Source organism: the organism of the source record quoted next, unplaced genomic scaffold (assembly GCF_019419815.1).
Source record: "Pyrus x bretschneideri cultivar Hongxiangsu unplaced genomic scaffold, Pyrus_bretschneideri_v1 Contig2, whole genome shotgun sequence".
Classification (NCBI taxonomy): domain Eukaryota; kingdom Viridiplantae; phylum Streptophyta; class Magnoliopsida; order Rosales; family Rosaceae; genus Pyrus; species Pyrus x bretschneideri.
In genome coordinates this window covers 7,012,353-7,032,548 of record NW_025999501.1, presented here as the reverse complement: position 1 = coordinate 7,032,548, position 20,196 = coordinate 7,012,353, and the positions used below count along the sequence as shown (strand labels likewise).

The following is a 20,196-nucleotide window of genomic DNA, read 5'->3' as shown; positions in this document are numbered from 1 at the left end:
TTAAAATCTTGATTGAATAAATTTTAGAAAATCACTGAAAATCCTAATTGAATACTCCAAATTCATTAAAAGAATTAAAATCTCTTAAAATTCCAATTAAATGCACCCCCTTATTCTGCTTGAGTAGTTGAGATTTGGGCTGGTGGGTTTTGTTCATTTGGAAACAGGGTTGCAGAAATTCCCGGTTTTTTACAAGAAAAATGAAATTACTGCTTTTTTTTTTGGAAATGTGCAGGTTACTGGGCAGTTTTGTGCTTGTCTACGCAAGAATCCTGAATTTTCAGAATTAAAAGCATTAACTTTAATGGGATGGTTTGTTATTTAACATTTGGATGTTCACATTACTTGTAGAATTGTAAAGCTTGGAATTGGTTTAGTTTGATTGGTTGGATAACCCTGGTTTCGTTTGCGAGTTTGAGTTGCAACAGATAATGTGCTGCAACTTTTGGGTCAGTTTGTCCTGATGTTAGCCACGAATTACTTGCTTTTGTTCAAGATTGTTTGATTGTCGAATTCCTAGATGCGCTAGTGCAGTATACACCCGTTGTATCTTTGAAGTTGTGACTATATCTTAGCAACTAAAGTAGTCAACTCTTAAAGAAAATAAACTAGGATAGATGTTACTGATATTTGCTGTAAGCCCCAGACCTTGAAACCAAATATATGCATAGATGATCCCTAGAACCGACTGACATACGATTAGATATCGTTTCCCAAGACCTAAATGGTACATCATGGGTTGTGAACTCAGAACCACTCATCACTCCTGAGTTAGTACTTGATCTTGATCGGAAATTACTAAATTCATCTTTGGTATTCGATGCAGTTGGCTATGAAAAGTATATCTCCTTTCTCGATTTTTGGTCGTATTACTTAAATCTTGTTCTGTTTAGCAAGATCTGATGATGTCAGACATGTCATAGGCCATGTAGAGGTGTATTCTGTTGATATCCTTGCCTTCTGCAGACTTGTATTAGCACCATTGACTAGACAAAGACCATACAAAAATGTTTCTCAGCCGCATGCCATCTTATATTACTCACAGAGAAAAGCCACCGGAGTTTCTGACACAGCTCAAGGGTAACTTCACAAACATTAACTTTTTTTCAAGTTTCTTTTATGTCAAATTTTAGATGGAAAACATACATTAAGATGTGTACTTTCTTCATTTCAAAGTTTGATAACATTTTTATTTTTTTTTAACATGCGAAGGTACCCAGATACTCCCGGTATATGGACAAAGGAGCAAGTTGAAGCATGGAAACCCTTTGTTCATGCTGTTCATGCTAAAGGTGGCATCTTCTTCTGTCAGATTTGGCATGTGGGGAGGGTTTCAAATACCGGTGCGTTTCTAACATACGCTTTTATGACTTCACTTTGTGTCATTTAAAGCGTTTGGATCATAAGTGAAAAGTTAGGCCATTGAAGCATCAGAAAGCTGCCTTGATATTCCTGTAAAAGAAATCTTTCGGATTGTGATTCTATCAATATTTTCTTACAGGGTTTCAACCAAATGGGCAAGCTCCAATCTCTTCTACTGACAAGCCACCAACCCCCCAAATACGATCTAATGGCATTGATGTCGCTGAGTTTTCTCCTCCAAGGCAATTAAGGACAGATGAACAGACTTGCTGCAAGGAACGCTATAGAAGCTGGTAATTTGTATTTACTGAAGTACGAAATAAAATTAGCGAGAATTCAAAATTACTTCCAACAGAAGCAAACAAACCATATCTAATCTTACAAATGTAGTTAATTGCAGTTTAACTAGATGTGCGACAATAGTTCATGCTAGATTACAAATAATATTTGGTGCACTGAAATGGTTTGTCTGACATACAGGCTTTGATGGAGTAGAAATTCATGAGGCCTATGGATACCTTATTGATCATCAGTTTCTAAAAGATCAAATGAATGATCGAACAGACCAACATGGGGGATCATTGGAGAATCGTTGTCGATTTGCTCGGGTACTCGTTGAAGCTGTTGTTAATGAGATGGGAGCAGATAAAGTTGGAATTAGATTATCTTCATTTGCCAGCTATATGGAATCAGGGGATTCAGATCCGAAAGCGTTGGGCCTTTATCTGGCCAATTCGTTGAACAAATATGGGATCCTGTACTGCCATATGGTTGAGCCTAGGATGAAGACAGCTGGATAAAAATGTGATAGCCCCCACAGTCTTGTACCCATGAGAAAGGCTTTTATGTTGGAATATAAGTGTTTGTGCTAGAGAAATATTAGCATAACTTTTAGTATTTCAGATTTAAATGTGAGTCATTGGATTATATTCCAATTGGACAACTAAGATGTAATCTTAGTGATAGTAGTGTGTGTTGTCACTTGTAGCTATCTTATAGGGTAGATTACATGAATGGTAGAGATTGAACTTTGTAAGAGAGAATCTCTCTCTCCTCTTGACGGTTTTATTCTTGTACATGCCTTGTGTGATGAGTGTGAATGAATGAAGCAATTTTTGCTCTGTGTGAATATCCTCTCTGCAACTCTATGAGATTTTCGAGAAATCTTTCATCTCCATTTTCGCTTCACTCCCTACAATAGAGATCATAGTCTCTAGATTCTAACATGGCCTCAGAGCCAAGTTTGGTCGCTTAACACTGGGCGATTGAATCTGTGAAGGAAACGAGTTGAAATTTGAAGAAATTGATTGCAAGATCTGTGTCTAACATGGCAGGTTCTAGAGGTGGTGAGATAAGAGCGCTGATCTTCAACGACGAGAATTATGAATTCTGAAGCATAAGGATGAAGACTATATTCAAATCTTATGGGTTATGGGAGTTTGTTGAAAAAGGAGTAGAGTGCTCAAATTCGAAGGGAGCTAATGAATCTGATGAAAAGAAGAAGGAGAAGGAGGGATCGAGTGATGCTACATCTCTCTCGGAGAAGCTCATGAAAGATGCCAAGGCATTGGGGCTGATTCAAGGAGCAGTTTCCGATGAGATTTTCCCTCGAATCTTTCACGAAGAAACCTCTAAGGGAGCTTGGGATATCTTGATGCAAGAATTCCATGGTGACAAACAGGTTAGAAGTGTCAAATTACAAAGTCTTCGTAGAGAATTTGAATATACCAGAATGAGAGACAATGAGTCTTTGCCTGCTTATCTTACAAAATTGTTTGATCTGATAAATCAAATGAGAAGTTATGGAGAGGAATTGTCTAGAAAGAGAATTGTGCAGAAAATGTTGATTAGTTTACCTTCCGTGTATGATCCTATATGTTCTTTAATTGAACAGTCAAGGGATATATATGTGATTGAGGTCCAAGAGGTAGTTGCCTCGTTGAAAAGTTTTGCACATAAATTGGAGAGACATAATGAGAATAGGACTGAGAGAGCATTTGTAAGTCTTAGTGTGAATCCCAAACCTGTCAATGCTTATGGGAATCAAGGGAATCGATACCAGAAGAATTGGAAACCAAAATTTAAAAAGTGGGATCAAAAGCCTATTTACCAATCTAGGAAGTAAATTGTAGTTGCAGAACATGGTAGAAACCCTTGCAGGCACTGTGATAAATATCATTATGGAGAATGTTTTCTTAAAGGCAAACCTAAGTGTCACTGTTATGGAAAAATAGGGCATATTGCAAGGGACTGCAACAACAAGAAAAATGTTTAACAGCTGAATTATGCAACTCAGGTTCTTCCTACACCAACCAAGTTCTATGTTAATAATGCAGTTGATAAGAAGTCCATGGAAGATGTATGGTATGTGGACAGTGGCTTTAGTAATCATATGACTAGCAGAAAGGATATACTAGTTGATATTGATAGAAGCATAACTGCAAAAGTAGAAATGGGGACAGGACAATTGGTTGATGTTATTGGAAAAGGAAGTTTGGTGGTTGACACTAAGATGGGAATGAGGTATATCAAAGAAGTAATGGTCTTTGGTCTTAAGGAGAATTTTCTCGGTGTGGGACAGATGATGGAGCATGGGTACTTTCTGATTGTTGGAGATAATAAGGCTGAAATTTATTATGACTGCTTTCTCTCTAATCTAGTTGCTAAGGTGCCAATGAGAGGAAACAGAAGTTTTCCTTTAAAACTTCAAACAGATTTGCATTTTGCATTAAGAGCAAGTGTGAGTAAGTCAACTTTGATTTGGCATAGAAGAATGGGGAATCTGAATGTCAATAGTTTAAGGCTACTATAGGAGAAAGAAATGGTTCTTGGATTGCCAGAAATCAAGAACACCAATGAAGTGTGTGAGGGGTGTATTCTTGGGAAACATTGCAGAGATTCTTTTCCAAGAGAGACAATAAGTAGAGCCACTATTCCACTGGAATTGGTACACACTGATGTTTGTGGACCAATGCAAACTGTTACTGAAGGAAAATTTGTGAAAAACATGTTCATTTAAGCAACATCAATAGCATGCAATTAACAATTTAAAGGCGGAATCATGCTTGTATGCACTTAAAACAAAACATTTACCCATGAAATTCAAAGCCTAGTAGATAGGTGAATCAAGACTCAACTCAAAACAAAGTGAGTTGAGAAATCAACACCTTTGTAGATTCCTCTTTGCATAAGCAAAGGCTAATCACCCAAAGAGAGGGCCTTCATTCCTTGCATCTTAGATCCATGGATTTGGATGGATGAAAAGGTTTCTCCAAGTTCCCAAAATTGAGAACCTCTAAGTCTCCACACCAAGGTATATTGAAGAAGAAATGAGTGACCTAGAGGAAGTAAGATTGCTAGCTATTCCCCTCTAGATTGGCCGGCCTCTTTGAGAGCAAAGGGAGGTTTTTGTGTTCTCATCTTTACTCACTAGAAAACCCTAAGGATGAAATGGCTATAAAGATGTCTTTATACCACCTCACAATGGAGTGGCAAACTTGCAATTAAGCCAAGTTCACTACCCTCCTCTAAATGGCCGGCCTAAGGGGATTTATTGGGCTATTTGGGCCTTTGTGAATCATTATTCATTAAGTTGTCATACAACTTAAGTCAATGGACTTGACGTTCGAAGCCCATTGGGCCTTAAGGTCCAAAACTATCCCGAGGTCTTCAACGAACTTATTCGTTTGATTAATAATCATATTAATTAATCCTTGCCATAAATAATTAAACCATTTAATTATTCTTACTCATCTCCGTTGAATCTTCAAACTCTACCTTACACGGTGTACGATCCATTAGGTTCCTTTTAGCTAGGCAGTGGGCGATTCAAACTCTTTCAAATCGATTGTGAATTGAAACTTACTTTCAATTCTCCCGTTAGTGATAATACACTTTTAGGGCTTCCACAAACCATGAGTGACACCTAGCAGCATATCATGGTTACCCAAGCTAATCAGAAGAGGTGGAGAACCTATTCAGTTTAGGATTACAAATGCAATACGGTCTTTCTCTAATACAATACTCTTGACCACATTGTTTGGTTTGATAGTTTATTCATGTCTACTATCCAATGTGAATCTTGTACTTATATGATTACCTTGAATGTGATCTGGAACGCATTCCAACATCTCATTCATACTCTGGCCAGAGATTTTAAATCATATCATAGAGTATTCTCCCTCAAACAGTTTGAAGGTTAGAGATCCCTTGTTGCGCATTCACCTGCCTCCATGGCTAAGTGGCTTAACCCCAACGATGCCGTGGACACCCTGATAGAGTGACGTTGACATAATCAAAGATTAAGGACCTAACCACAAGACAACTGTGATGCCTCAGGTCAAAAGACTAATTTGCATTATCCCAACCATGAGTTCTCATGTGACATGAATATGAGAACTCTTCGTTGATCGTGTTCAGTGAACTCATTCTCTATTGAGCACCTACGTACTTGTCTTGATGTCACACACACCAATGACTCGAGACTAGTCACTCTCCCTGAGAGAAGACATAGCACGTACTGATCTTAACGGACTGTCAATGCCCAATTGACAATCCTATGATCAGGAACGTTTAGGATGTGTCAACGAAAGAATGGTCTCATGAATCTAACTTCTTTAGATCGCATTCTTCCAATCACATATTCCTTGGACTTATCGTTTAAGCATATAACATTTATATGAGACGGCTCAAACAATAATCTTTGCCCTTTACATTTAAACTACATTAGTTTGAAATGTCCGTAAAGTATCATCATATGATTGGTTTTAGGGCACATTTCCAACAGTTACAAAGGCTAGAAATAGGTACTTCATCGCTTTTATAGATGATTTTACTCGAATGTGTTGGGTTTACTTTCTGAGATACAAATATGAAGTGTTCGATGTCTTTAAGAAGTTTAAGGCTACTGTTGAATTGCAAAGTGGGTATAAGTTGAAGAAATTGAGAGTGACAGAGGAGGAGAGTATACATCCATTGAGTTCAACAGGTTTTGTGAAGAAATAGGAATGGAAAGGCAAATCACTGTGGCATACTCACCACAACAGAATAAAGTGGCTAAAAGGAAGAATAGGACCATTGTGGAGATGGCTAAGTGTATGATGTTTGAGAAAAAGACACCACTAGAGTTTTGGGCTGAGGCAGTTAACACTGTAGTATATGTCCTAAATAGGTGTCCAACTAAGGCTTTGGACAAAAAAACTCCATTCGAAGCCTGTAGTGGAAGAAAGCCAGGAATTAAGCATTTAAGGGTGTTTGGTTCTCTGTGCTATGCACATGTTCCAGAACAACAAAGACAGAAGCTTGATTTGCCTAGCCTAAGATGTGTGTTTCTGGGGTATGGAAGTTATGAGAAAGGCTACAAGCTTTATAACATTGAATCTAGAAAAGTCGTTATTTCCAGAGATGTAGTATTCAATGAGGAAGCAAGTTGGGATTGGAAGGCACAAAATGAATGTATTATATCAATTCCACTCACTGATATGCTTACTGAAAAAGAAAAGAAAACTAGTGAATCAAGTCTGACTCAAACTGAGATTTCAGAAGGTGATGGTGAGACACCAGAAAATAGTGAAGAAGTACATGTTGGAATTGGTGTTGTAGGAGATAGTGGAAGTTCAGGTCCACAGGATGTTGATCACACTCCACTGAAATATAAAAACATTGCAGAAGTGTATGAAAGGTGCAATTAGTGCATCATTGAACCTGAAACATTTGAAGAAGTTGTCAAGGATGAATCATGGTAGAAAACAATGGAGAATGAAATTGCAATGATAGAGAAGAACAATACTTGGGAGTTGGTTAGTAGACCATTTGATAAACCAGTAATTGGTGTCAAATGGGTTTACAAAACCAAGTTGAATCTTGATGGCTCAGTGCAGAAAAACAAAGCAAGACTAGTTGCAAAGGGTTACTTTGAAAAGCCTGGAATAAACTTGAATGAAATTTTTGCACCAGTTGCTAGGCTTGATACAATTAGAACATTGGTTGCTTTGACTACACAGAAAGGGTAGAGACTATTTCAATTAGATGTGAAGTCAGCATTTTTGAATGGAGTATTACATGAAGAGGTATATGTTGATCAACCCTCTAGATTTGTGATTAAGAACAAGGAAGATGGAGTTTACAGACTCAAGAAGGCATTATATGGTCTTAAGCAAGCTCCAAAAGCTTGGTATGAAGAAATCAACTCCTATTTAACTAAGGCTGGTTTTCAAAGAAGTCCCAGTGAAGCAACATTATATGTGAAGACTGCTGAAAGTGGAATACTCATTGTTTCTTTATATGTGGGTGATATCATCTACATTGGAAGTTCAACAAAATTGATGATGGAGTTCAAAACTGAGATGATGAGACAGTATGAAATGACTGATCTTGGGTTGTTGCATCATTTCTTGGGTTTAGGTGTGATACAAACTGATTCTTACATCTTCTTGCACTAGAAGAAGTATGTAAAGGCATTGATGGATAAGTTTGGTTTCAAAGATTGTAAATCAATTGCTACCCCTCTTGCAGTGAATGAAAAACTATCTAAGATGGATGGAAGTGAACAAGCTGATAAAAGTCTATATAGACAAATAGTTAGGAGCTTGTTATGTTTGATTGCAACAAGGCCAGACATCATGTTTGTAGCAAGTCTGTTAGCCAGATTTATGCTTGGTCCTATCAGAAAACATGTGGGAACTACCAAGAGAGTACTTAGGTACATTTAAGGCACTTTTGATTATGGTATACCATATGAGAACGAGAAGGAAGCAATGCTTATTGGCTACTGTGATAGTGATTGGTCAAGAAGTGAGGATGATATGAAAAAGCACCTCTGGATATGCATTTAACCTTGGTTTAGGTGTATTTTCGTGGGCATCAATCAAGTAAAGCAGTGTTGCACTATCCACTGCAGAGGCTGAATATGTCAGTGTAGCAAAAGCCACTATACAAGCAATCTGGTTGAGGTTTGTTCTCTCAGATTTTGGTGAAGAACATGTTGAGCTTACAACAATTCTATATGATAATACATCTTCTATAGCCATAACCAAGAATCCTGTGCATCATCATATGACAAGGCACATAAACAGACGATTTCACTTCATTCGAGATGCATTACAAGATGGGGAGATTGATCTACTGTACTGCAAGACTGAGGAGCAAGTTGCAGATATCCGTACCAAGGCATTGGCCAGAGATCGGTTCGAATACTTGAGAAAGAAGCTTGAAGTAATCTCAGCACAACACTTAGAAGGGAGTGTTGGAATGTAAGTGTTTGTGCTAGAGAAATATTAGCATAACTTTTAGTATTTCAGATTTAAATGTGAGCCATTGGATTATATTCTAATTGGACAGCTAAGATGTAATCTTAGTGATAGTAGTGTGTGTTGCCACTTATAGCTATCTTATAGGGTACATTACATGAATGGTGGAGATTGAACTTTGTAAGAGAGAATCTCTCTCTCCTCTTGACGGTTTTATTCTTGCACATGCCTTGTGTGCTGAGTGTGAATGAATGAAGTAGTTTTTGCTCTGTGTGAATATCCTCTCTGCAACTCTATGAGATTTTCCAAAAATCTTTCATCTCCATTTTTGCTTCACTCCTTACAATAGAGATCATAGTCTCTAGATTCTAACATTTTAATGGTACCTTCATTGCTACTGGTGGTTATGACAGGGAAGATGGGAACAATGCTGTGGCTGAGGGTCATGCAGATCTTATTGCTTATGGTCCTTGGTTCTTGGCTAAACCAGACTTGTCGAAGAAGTTTGAGCTCAATGCTCATCTAAACAAGTACAACAGAAACACATTCTACGTGCCTGAACCAGTTATTGGCTACGCTGATTATCCGTTCCTTGACACCACTGCATAGGTTTCGCGCAGCATATGGAAGCTTGTACACTCTTATATTTCTGAAATCCCCGCATTAGTCTGCTTACGTGTTTTCATGTTGCTTTTCTTGCACGGTTTGGATAATTAGAGAAAATAACGAATCAAGGGGCAGAAGTTGGCTGATAAGATTGTAAAATTATCATTTGTATAGTAAGTTTCTGCATTGTTCGATCTGTATCAAGTTCAAGTGTAGTGTTGTAGCTTGTGGTTACTTGAACATGCTAACTGATTGCATCCCATGCCAATGAGTTTAATAAAGATAGTTTGTGATGATCTTATATTATGATTATTGGAAATTAACAGTATAATTAACCTCTAGACGTTTGACTGTACATCTATTCAACTGGCTTTAGGATATATCTTTGATTCGTCTTCCCCATTTGCCAATGACGTGTCTTAAGTATATAAACTCAATGATCAGCAGTGTTCAATTTCTTAATTTAATTTGAAGATCATTCGTGCAAAAAATCATTCGAATTAGAAATTATTTAATCCATTCAAACATATCAAATAAATGAACAGTTCATCCTAAATATGTTACTTAACACCTACATCTTTGATTTGTTCTATACAATTGAATAACTAAATGATCTCCAATTCTTTTGTAAGGATATGAAGAATTATAAATTGAACGGTTTTGATTATGAACTTTGTACGATAAATGTACATTATTTGCATGGATGAAATAAGTTCATCCTTCCAAGAAAGAAATGCAAGTATTATCCATATAATAAAAGTGGCAAGTTATGATAATTCTACGTTTGGGATTCAAGGATGATATAAATCTTTATTCCTGACCGTCTCTCGTTAATGCTAGAATGTTATATTGGGCTCCAATTAACCCCTGATAAAAATGTTATTGTAGCAATATCCATTGTAGGCAAATTTTTCTCTTCCTTTTTTTCCTTTCTTGATTCTACTTGATGTGCACAAGGACTTTATTGTTTGTTGAATACAACGTTATTCCTACTCTAAATTACAATAAGAAAAGGGGAAATGGTTTGAACCACCAGAAGAATACACTACTTACAAATGTGATTTTTTTTTTTGTCAAAATATTCCACGCAACCTATTTTGGCCAAAAAGAGGTGTCGGTATAAAATTATATTATGTATGACAAAATCTAAATTTGCCCAATTGAAACCTGTCAAACTAACAAAAAAAAACGTAATTCATCCTTACAATGAATCTATATGCCCAAAAAATTATGATTATAGAAAAACAACGATCAGAAAGAGAAACTTCCATGTAACAGATCTGAATAAATCTTAACTTTATTTCTCGAGAAAGTTTTACATGATAGAGGGTATGCCCATTGTGTTAAAAGCACTCGTTAGGGAACTTGCATAACATATTTTTGCAAAAAGCTAGCAACCTTGTCATTTTTCATTTTAATTGTGCAATGATACTTGATTGGAGCTAGGGGTGGGTTCAAAAAACCAAAAACCGAACCGAACCTAGAGGCATGAGGGTTCAAAAACCCATGCACTCCTGCTTGAAAAGTTTCACCGAAACCAACTTGGCAGCACGTTTTGTTTAGTTATGATTGTAGTACTAAACTATTTATAAATATTGAAATCTATAGCCTTTTGTGGAATTAAAAATCAACAGAACCCTAGCCACTGGTAGTAGCAGCCACACCTTTTAGATTTTTCATTCCCCTCTTCTCTCTCCCGTCCCCTGCGCCTCCAGACTCCTTTCATGGCTCCATGTCTCTGCTCCAATTTCTCCATTCTTCTCCATTGTTCTCTCTTTGTTTCTCGATCTTCTCACTCCAAGGTAAGATCTCCAGTCTCTCTTATTTATTTTGTCGATTTATGGGTTTTTTTAAGGGTAAATTCCAGAGAGGGAGACTGAAATTTTGGTGTAAATTTATGGGTTGTTGTTTTGGTTCGTATTGCAGATTTAGGGTTTTCAAGTTTTGGTTCTTAAAGGATTATTCAGCATTAAGGACTTTATAATTTACAAAGGTTTCTGTTCGTATTGCAGATATTGATGATTTGTTTGATGCAACCATCATTGCGAGTCGCCCTAGTTTTAATTCAAGTTCCTTATTTAATTTCTCAGTTCATCGGAAAAAAAATATATATTTACTCTTCTTTATATTTTTCACAAAAAAAAAAGGATTTAAAAAAAATCAGGGAAAAAACCAAACCGGACTGAAACAGAACAAAAAAAAAAACCAAAACCGAAAAAAATAAACCGAGTCGAACCAAAATTTTGGTTCGGTTTCTATTTTGGCAAAAAACCGAACCAATTCGAACCAAACCTAGCCCTAATTGGAGCCTTTTATTTTTAGACTATTTAATTTGTCATAAATTCTTCATTGATCGAGTATTCATTTTGAAGATTTGTGAGGACAAACCATAAGATTATATTAGTTTGTATCCAAAAGCTTAAATATTTGACAACTTAATAAAACAAAAAAAGAAAATGAGTTTTCTAATGGTTCCTGAATTTTAAGTTGGTTTTTCTTTATTAAATTGTCAAATGTTTCAAGCGATCTAAACTAATATCATTTTGTAACTAACATGCATTTAGTCTCACATATCCTCAAAATTCTAACCTTAGGCCATCTCCAACCGAAATGATTGAACAGTATCAGGCCATACTTATATACCGTCACCGAAGTGGCTAAACATAACCCTCTCAATAATTATTTAGTTTTAAGTTTATATATTAAATTTATTGGTTAATTTAATTAAACTTCCGCTAGATGTTTTCAAACATAACTATTGAATTTGACTCAAATAGTGCAGTAGAGGAGCTGGGCCCCAACAAAGGGCTAAGAGGGAGGCTACATTTGGCCAGCCTAATGCCCTTTAGCCAAATGATGGCTTGATGAGCTTCATAGAATTTTAGCCTAGCTATCCATCGGAAATTGATGAGGCTATGTTTAGCTCATTTAGTTGGAGATAGTATATGAATATGATTTGACACTGTTAATTTAAAATTAATATTTTTACAAAGTTATAATTCTAGACGGGATTATGTTTTAACCCTTCTGGTTCCAACGGCTTTAAGACCTACTCCAACCATGGGCTAAAACCTATAATTCCCCTCCCTGCCCACCCTCCCCTCCCCGCCCCCCCCCCCCAAAAAAAAAAAAAAATCCACTCCAACCCATGGCCTAAAATTAACCTAAAACCAAAACTGATATGGGGGTCAAATACCGGCCCAAGTTTAGGTCACAAATTAGAGTGGACCCCAGCCTGTGTGACTGAAACCTGAGCTATGAAGGCCAAACGCCCAACCCAACTTGCTCCACGCGGTAAAGATGCAGTCGAGGCGGACCCCACCCATGTGGGCATGTCCCCCGGCTTGTCAGAAGCTGTCTGTAGCCAATGGCTACTTTTCTTCATCCAACAGCTGTGGTAATTGGACCGTTGGCTAATCCAACGGTCCATGTTCAAATGTTTTTTTTTAATTTTATATTATATATTTATTGAATCCAACGACTTAGATTGAATATAATCAAATCTAACGGTAAAAAAAAAAAAAAAAAAAAAAAGATCTAACGGTCCAAATTTAAATCCAACGGCTAAAATAATTTAACTCAAAATTCAACCAAAAACTCTATAAATACCTATGTATTTGTTCAAATATCCACACAAAACTCACCTTTCTCCTACAATTCTTCCAATTTTTCTTTCTACCATTTCTTCTCATTTCCAAATTTTTCAAGATGGCAAAAGAGCATGTTAGAGGTCATAATTGGACCTTTGATGAAGATATTGCTTTATGTTTGGCATGGATTTCTATTAGCTAAGATGGTGTCATCAACATGAATCAAAATAGAAAGGTTTTGTGGAGTAAAATCGTTGATAAATTCCATGAAAACTTCAAGTCAGTTGAAGGGAAGCTGGTGGTGTTTATGATCAGTGGAAGATTATCAACAAAGCGTGCACTTTGTGGAAGGGAAGCTTGGAGAGAGTCATGGTTGACATGCCTTGTGGAAGCGGCGCCTTAGAAATTGTGAGTTTCTTTGTTGATATTTTATTTGTCATGTACATAATAGTATTTTGCAACTAATTGTTTTTATGTATTTGTTGCGTAGGGTGACAAAGCAATGGCAATTTACAAGACAAGAACTACACCAAAAATATAAGCTTTTAAGTTGCATCATACTTGGAACATCCTCAAGGCTTGTCCAAGGTGGGGAACCAATGCGGACCAACAATGGGGAAGATTATTTCATAGTGAAGGTCTACCCCCAAATGATGTCAATGAAGGTGTGAATTTTGCCGACAATGAAGGTGTCAAACAAATGACCCCAACTTCTTCTTTTGCAAGGCTCCCGAGTAGAGATAAGCAAAAGGAAGCAAAGAGAAAAGGGAAGTCCCAAGATCCGATAAGTGCACAACTTGCTAGCGGATTTGCAAGAATGAATAAAACCATATCTCTCGGCAAGAAGAATCGGTCCAAATGCATTTGGCCATGAGGGAAGAAGAGGATAGGGAGGTTTGAAATTAATTTGATGATGGAGGACCTCGACAAATACACTCCAGAGAGGAAGAAATGCTTACGTGGTAAGCAAAAGGACATTTTACGAAAGAATGCCACAATGAGTATATTTCAAGATGATGATTCATCTCAAGACTATCACCCAAGTCCATCACCAAGTCAAGATGGTGGATATCATTATTAAGTTTATGTGAGTTTTCGATTATATTAAGTTTATGTGGTTTATTAAATGTCGTTTGTATTAAGTTTATGTGGTTTATCATGGTTTTTATATATCGATTTAGTGATTTTTCAAAATTTATCGGAATTTAAATATCTTGAGGTTAAAATGTTCATAAAATTAATTTAGGATAGTCTACATCAGTGTTCTAAAAAACGGCCTAGGCGGTGCCTAGGCACTGGGCGTAGGTGTGCCGATCTGATTAGCTCCAAATCGTTAAGAAAAATCGGGGAGCTATTAGGCATCCACCTAGGCGCTCTTAGGCAGCCTGGGTAGTCTAGGCGGCTATCTAGGTGGCAGTCTAGGCGGAGTGAAATGGTTTCCTGGGAAGAAATTCCAAACACATACTTAGAATCGTAAAAGCTTTCTCGCCGCTTCGACTCCCTCTCTTTGTGCACCACGACCTTCTTAGCTTTTGCGATTCCCTCTCTGAAATCAACCGAAGAAGAGGAACTTAAAAGCGCAAAACAGAAGAAAAGGAAAAAAAGAAGGGAGAATTTACAGAAGGAAAACCAAAAAAAAAAGAAGAAGAACTGAAGAAGAGGAAACATAAAGATAACGAAGACGATGAGGAAAAGGAAAGAATAAAAAAGAAGAAAAGTTTTCGGTTTTGTCAAAATGGTCTGGGAGTCCCAAGGCTGATTTGAGTGATGGAAAGAATAAAAAAAAAAACAAAAGAAAAGTTTCTGGTTTTGTCAAAATGGTTTGGGAGTCTCATGGCTGATTTGAGTGATGGAAAGAATAAAAAAAAAGAAAAGTTTCCGATTTTGTCAAAATGGTTTGTGAGTCTCTAGGCTGATTTGAGTGATGGGTGGGACTATGGGTGGAAGGGAGGGGTCAAGTGTGGTGTGCTTTATGAAATGGTGAAGGAAGGATGCATGCATCTTTCCATAATTGTGTCTTCATGATTTCTGACCTCAAGACCGGTTTTTGGTGGGATTTTTACTTTTATGTTTCAAAAATAAGATATAACCATTTAAAATGTCTTAAGTTATATAGGATATATGTTTAATGTGTTTTTAAATTTTGAACACTTGTTGGATACTATTTTTGTATTTTATCATTCTTTTACTATCTTATTCATGGATTTTATACAAGTATAATTTTTTATGTGTACTTATTTATGAGATATACAAGAAATTTACCTAAATCCACCTAGGCCGCCTAGGCGCCCCCCTAAATCCTGCCTAGTCGCCTAGGCGCTAGCCCGCCGCTCGACTAGTGCCTAGCGTTTTTTAGAACCTTGGTCTACATATTTTTTTTTTAAGTTAATTTTAAAAAAAATTAGTCTAAATTCATTCTTTAATAATCTCGGGCTAAAATTTTAGGCCAAAAGGTTGGAGTAGAAAAACTGTTTATGGGCTAAAACCTAAGGGCCTGTTTGGTATCCTATTTGACATTTTTTTATCATTTCTCAAAACAATTTTTGAAAACAATTTTTTTAAGACTAAAAAATTTGATTGGTTTGCGATTTAAAATTTTTAAATCTTAAGACTTAAATTAGACAAAGAAGTCTAAAAAGAAGGGGGTCATAGGAGAGGGAGAAAGAGGAGAGAGGAGAAAAGAAGGTAAGAGATAATTGAAGGAAAGTGAAAGAAGAGATAGGATCGTATGAGATAGAGAGGAAGATGAGTGAGAGAAAGAACCGAGAGAATAAAGAAAGCAGATTGAAGGAGAGACGAAAAAGGTTAAAAAAAAAAAAAAAAAAAAGAGAAGAAGAAAAGAGACAGATAGATTTAGAGTAAGAGGGGAGAAGGGAGAGAAAAGAAAGTAGTGAGTTTAGCTTTAAAAACTCTAAAAACTCACTTTTTATGTTTTTAGAGAATATACTATATTTTTGAGTTAGTCTTGAATTCAGTTTTTTAAAATAATTCTATCAAACAAGTTTTTAAGGTCTAAAACTTAAAATTGTTTTTGAATTTAAAAAGTTGGATTCAAGTAGAGTATTAAACAGATCCTAAATTTTCTAGACTAAATATTTTAGGTTTTAGGTCGGGGTTAGAGATGGTCTAAGGATCTAAATAATATACCATTCAAACCATGGCCTAATAATGCAGGATGAAAAAGCAAAATCGAAATGAACATGCGGCTAGCATTACGCCCGAATTCAGTGGACGTCCTTTTTCATGTGGAAAACCGGTGAATTTTCAACCCCCGTAAACGTAATTACAGACCTCATCAAACTGGTGAATTTTCAACCCCCGTAAATAATTCACACAACCACCCCCCACACCCACCCCACCCACCCCCCCCCCCCCCCAGTAAACGTAACTACAGACCTCATCAAACTGGTGAATTTTCAACGTAATTACACACCTCATCAAACCTTCCTAATGCATTGGAGAGATCCATCATCCACCCACCGACGTCCGCCGCCGCAACCACCACCACAGCTTTCAGCCTTCCATTCCATAAAAGGGAGGGGAGATGTGGGACCCAGCCATCTCTGACTTTTCTGGAGGAAAGCTGCAGGGCGGACTTTTAAGCTCCTAACGAACGTATAAAGACCCAATGAGGTCCTGTATTCATTCATTCATTCCTTCCTTCCTTCCTTCCTTCATCCCAGAATCCAGTATACAAGGCCAAGTGCAAGATCAGGTGGCGGACGACCGACTCGAATTCTGAGATGTCTTCTGCTGCTCAACCTCCCACGATTCCTCTCCTCACTCCCTACAAATTGGGAAACTTCAATCTTTCTCATAGGTACTTAAAACTTTCATACATTGTTACTATTTGTTTACTTTTTTCAATTTCTCTGTCGCGTTATCTTAATATAATGTGCATGGAATGATACCGAAAATGAAGAACATAAAGCAAATTCAGATAGTCTACAATTAGAGTTTTTATTTCACACATTTTCGTCCCAAATTCCTTCTCCCTCCCTTGTTTCTCCTTCTTAACTAAAACAAGAAAACTGTAAGCGAATTTGTTATCAAGGGAGCCTTAGCAAACTAAAGCTTCCTACAAAGTCTGAAGGTTGTATTTATGGTTTATTATATGTTTTTCCTCTTTAGAATTGTATTTTCACCGTTGATGACTAGATACAGATCATTCGATAATTTTCCTCGGCCACATTCCGTCTTGATCACTCTGTATTTATAATTTACAATTTCTTTTTCCTTTCCAGAATTGTTTTAGCACCATTGACCAGACAGAGATCATACAACAATGTTCCTCAACCACATGCTATCTTATATTACTCTCAGAGAGCGTCGAACGGGGGTCTTCTCATAACCGAAGCCACTGGAGTTTCCGACACAGCTCAAGGGTAATTTCAACAACAGTAGATTTATAGACTAACAAACATTTGAGGGTGCTTCTTTCGTTTCAAAGTTTGATGAAATTTTTGTTTCTTTAATATACGAAGGTACCCGCACACACCTGGCATATGGACAAAGGAGCAAGTTGAAGCCTGGAAACCCATTGTTGATGCTGTTCATGCTAAAGGGGGTGTCTTCTTCTGTCAGATTTGGCATGTTGGAAGGGTTTCTAATAGCGGTGCGTTTCTGACTTACTCCTTTATGACCTCACTTTTACCATAAAATGCTTTGTTAACATGAGTGAATAATTAGACCGATTAAGAAGTTCGATGTATAACATAATGGTTTATGCATCAGAACGAGCGAGTGATTATAATTGACAACTTTGTTGCTCAAATGACGATAAAACTTGGACTTGTTAAGTTCCGAGTTGGTGTTTTTAACATAAGAAGACACCACTTTTATGACCTTGCTGTTTCAGAAGCATTGTTATTATTATTATTGGATGGGAAGAAGTTTGATGTTAACATAACTCAGAATTCAGAACTAGTATATAGCATGTGTGGTTCATCAGACCAAGCGATTTTATAGTAATTTGTAACAAAGGATTCCCACTTAAAAGAGTGCTTCTGTGGATGTTTGTTACTGTCGTTAGACTTCAGGTTGTAATTCTTCTCTCCTTGCTTACAGGTTATCAACCAAATGGGCAAGCTCCAATATCTTCTACTGACAAGCCGATACGATTAAATGGCATTGATGCTTCTGAATTCACGCCTCCAAGACGATTAAGGACAGATGAAATTCCACAAATTGTCAATGATTTTAGACTTGCTGCAAGGAATTCTATTGAAGCTGGTAATTTGTCTTTACGTTAAATGAAACAAAATTTACAACAACTCAATTTGCTTCAAAGCTTATGCAAAACAAATTGTGTTTGATCAGAGAGGTGTAGTTAGAGATGGGAGGGGGATTCTTCAAACTCTGGCGATCTGGGTGATGGGAGATGGGAGGGGCTGAGGGGGGTTGGTGTGGGTAAAAAGCTCACTGCCGTGGAGCTGCAAGCCCCCTCACATCTCGTTATTGAACTACATATTAACTAACCATTATTTGTTTGGTAATTCAGCGACAATGCTTAAGGTTCTAATACCGTCAGTACGTTGAAATTGTTAATCTGTTATGTAGGCTTCGATGGAGTTGAAATTCATGGGGCGCATGGCTACCTTCTCGATCAGTTTCTGAAAGATCATGTGAATGATCGAACAGACCAATATGGTGGATCTCTAGAGAATCGTTGCCGCCTTCCTCTGGAAGTTGTTGAAGCTGTCGCTAACGAAATAGGAGCAGATAAAGTTGGAATTAGATTATCTCCATTTGCTGACTATATGGACTCAGGGGATTCAAATCCAAAAGAATTAGGCCTCTACATGGCCAATGCCCTGAACAAATATGGAATCGCGTACTGTCACATGGTTGAGCCGAGGATGAAGACAATGGGAGAAAAAGATGAAACACACCAGAGTCTTCTTCCCATGAGAAAGTCTTTCCATGGTACCTTCATTGCTGCTGGCGGTTATGACAGGGAAGATGGAAACAGTGCTGTAGCCGAGGGCCGTGCAGATCTTATTGCTTATGGCCGTATTTTCTTGGCGAATCCGGATTTGCCAAAGAGATTTGAACTTAATACTCCTCTAAACAAGTACAACAGAGAGACATTCTACATACCTGATCCCGTCATTGGTTACACTGATTATCCATTTCTTGAAGCCAACACTTAAGTTTACCGCAAGGATGGAAGCTTGAACACTAGGGCTCCGTTGATTCATCCGATTGAGTCTATACTATCTTAGATGGATTATTTTCAACTATATTGTATTGTACCGTTATATCTTATTGCATTATCTAGTATTGTAGTGTCCAATGTTTGGGTGGGTTCCGGACTTAGAGGCCGGAAAAGTTATACTCTGTTCAGTGTTGACCGTATAATGGCCGGAATGAATAAGTAACATTTGTGAAAGAGGAAACTCAATTCTTATCCCTACATAAAGTACAACCAATTGATCCTAGTTGTGCCTTTTATTCTCAAGATGTTGAAGCCATTGACCGCATTTTGTCAGCTGACCGTTTGCCTGAGATATTTGGAGCAGATGCGGCTCAAACCAATTGATCCCACCTTCCTAAACTTGGAAAGATCCTTCTTTTATGTTTGCAAACATGGGATGCTTGATCATATCAGCTTCTATCATGTTTTAGATTAAGCTAATTTTGTGGCAGATGCTTTAACAAAGATGCGTCATTCTATTGAGGCGTTTATTGAGGATCAACTCGTTTCCCTTAGATGTTCTCACTGCATGGCTTTTTTTCATCTCTGAGCGAAGGCCGTTTTAGAATATTTGTCTTTGTAATATATGGCCTCGTTTCGTCTCTAGGTTACTCTTAAAATTCAAAGGAGATTGGATGAAACAAACTCATCCCTCACAATCCTATCATTTGGAGAGGGATTAGAATGGATAATCCCTCATTGTAGCTTTCATTGTCTTAACATCCATTTTAGGATTGATTTTCATATATATATGCCGTCCTTTATTTAAAAAATAAAATAAAATAAAATAAGAAAAGAAAAGAAAAGGATTGATCTTCATATCATCCACATATCTCTCAGCCAACCCAGTACTCGTTACACTTGAATTGTTCTCATCTTTTCCACAAGTGTGATTTGGAACAAATGTTTTTACATATAAAGGAGAATGTCTATAAGATTGGTCATTAGAAGCATCACTTGCCAAGGGCATGAATTAATTTGAGCCTTAACATTGTACCAACCATTTGTGGTTAACTTGTAAGACCTGCATATTATAAAAGTGTCTATTCACAGCTTCTTTGAATTCCTTGGAACTTGGGAATGTAAGAATATGAGCATGAGTCTGGAGAATTGGTGATTCGTCTCAAGTTTGATAGAAAGTCTTAATGAGTATGGATTATTAATCCATGTTGTTCTAGGATTCAAATAGAACAAG

At 37.2% G+C, this 20,196-nt stretch overlaps 1 protein-coding gene and 1 pseudogene across 1 annotated transcript; both read left to right on the top strand.

Annotated features, from left to right (window-relative positions):
* The first annotated feature begins 877 nt into the window (after positions 1–877).
* LOC103952600 lies at positions 878–9,218 on the top strand (annotated as a pseudogene).
* Positions 9,219–16,240: 7,022 nt separating this feature from the next.
* Positions 16,241–19,245, top strand: LOC103952516 (putative 12-oxophytodienoate reductase 11). The gene is made up of 5 exons (XM_048582887.1): positions 16,241–16,625; positions 17,050–17,190; positions 17,290–17,420; positions 17,873–18,037; positions 18,365–19,245. The coding sequence occupies exons 1-5, from the start codon at positions 16,549–16,551 to the stop codon at positions 18,955–18,957; spliced, it is 1,107 nt and encodes a 368-aa protein (XP_048438844.1). The 5' UTR covers positions 16,241–16,548; the 3' UTR covers positions 18,958–19,245.
* The last annotated feature ends 951 nt before the right edge of the window (positions 19,246–20,196 follow it).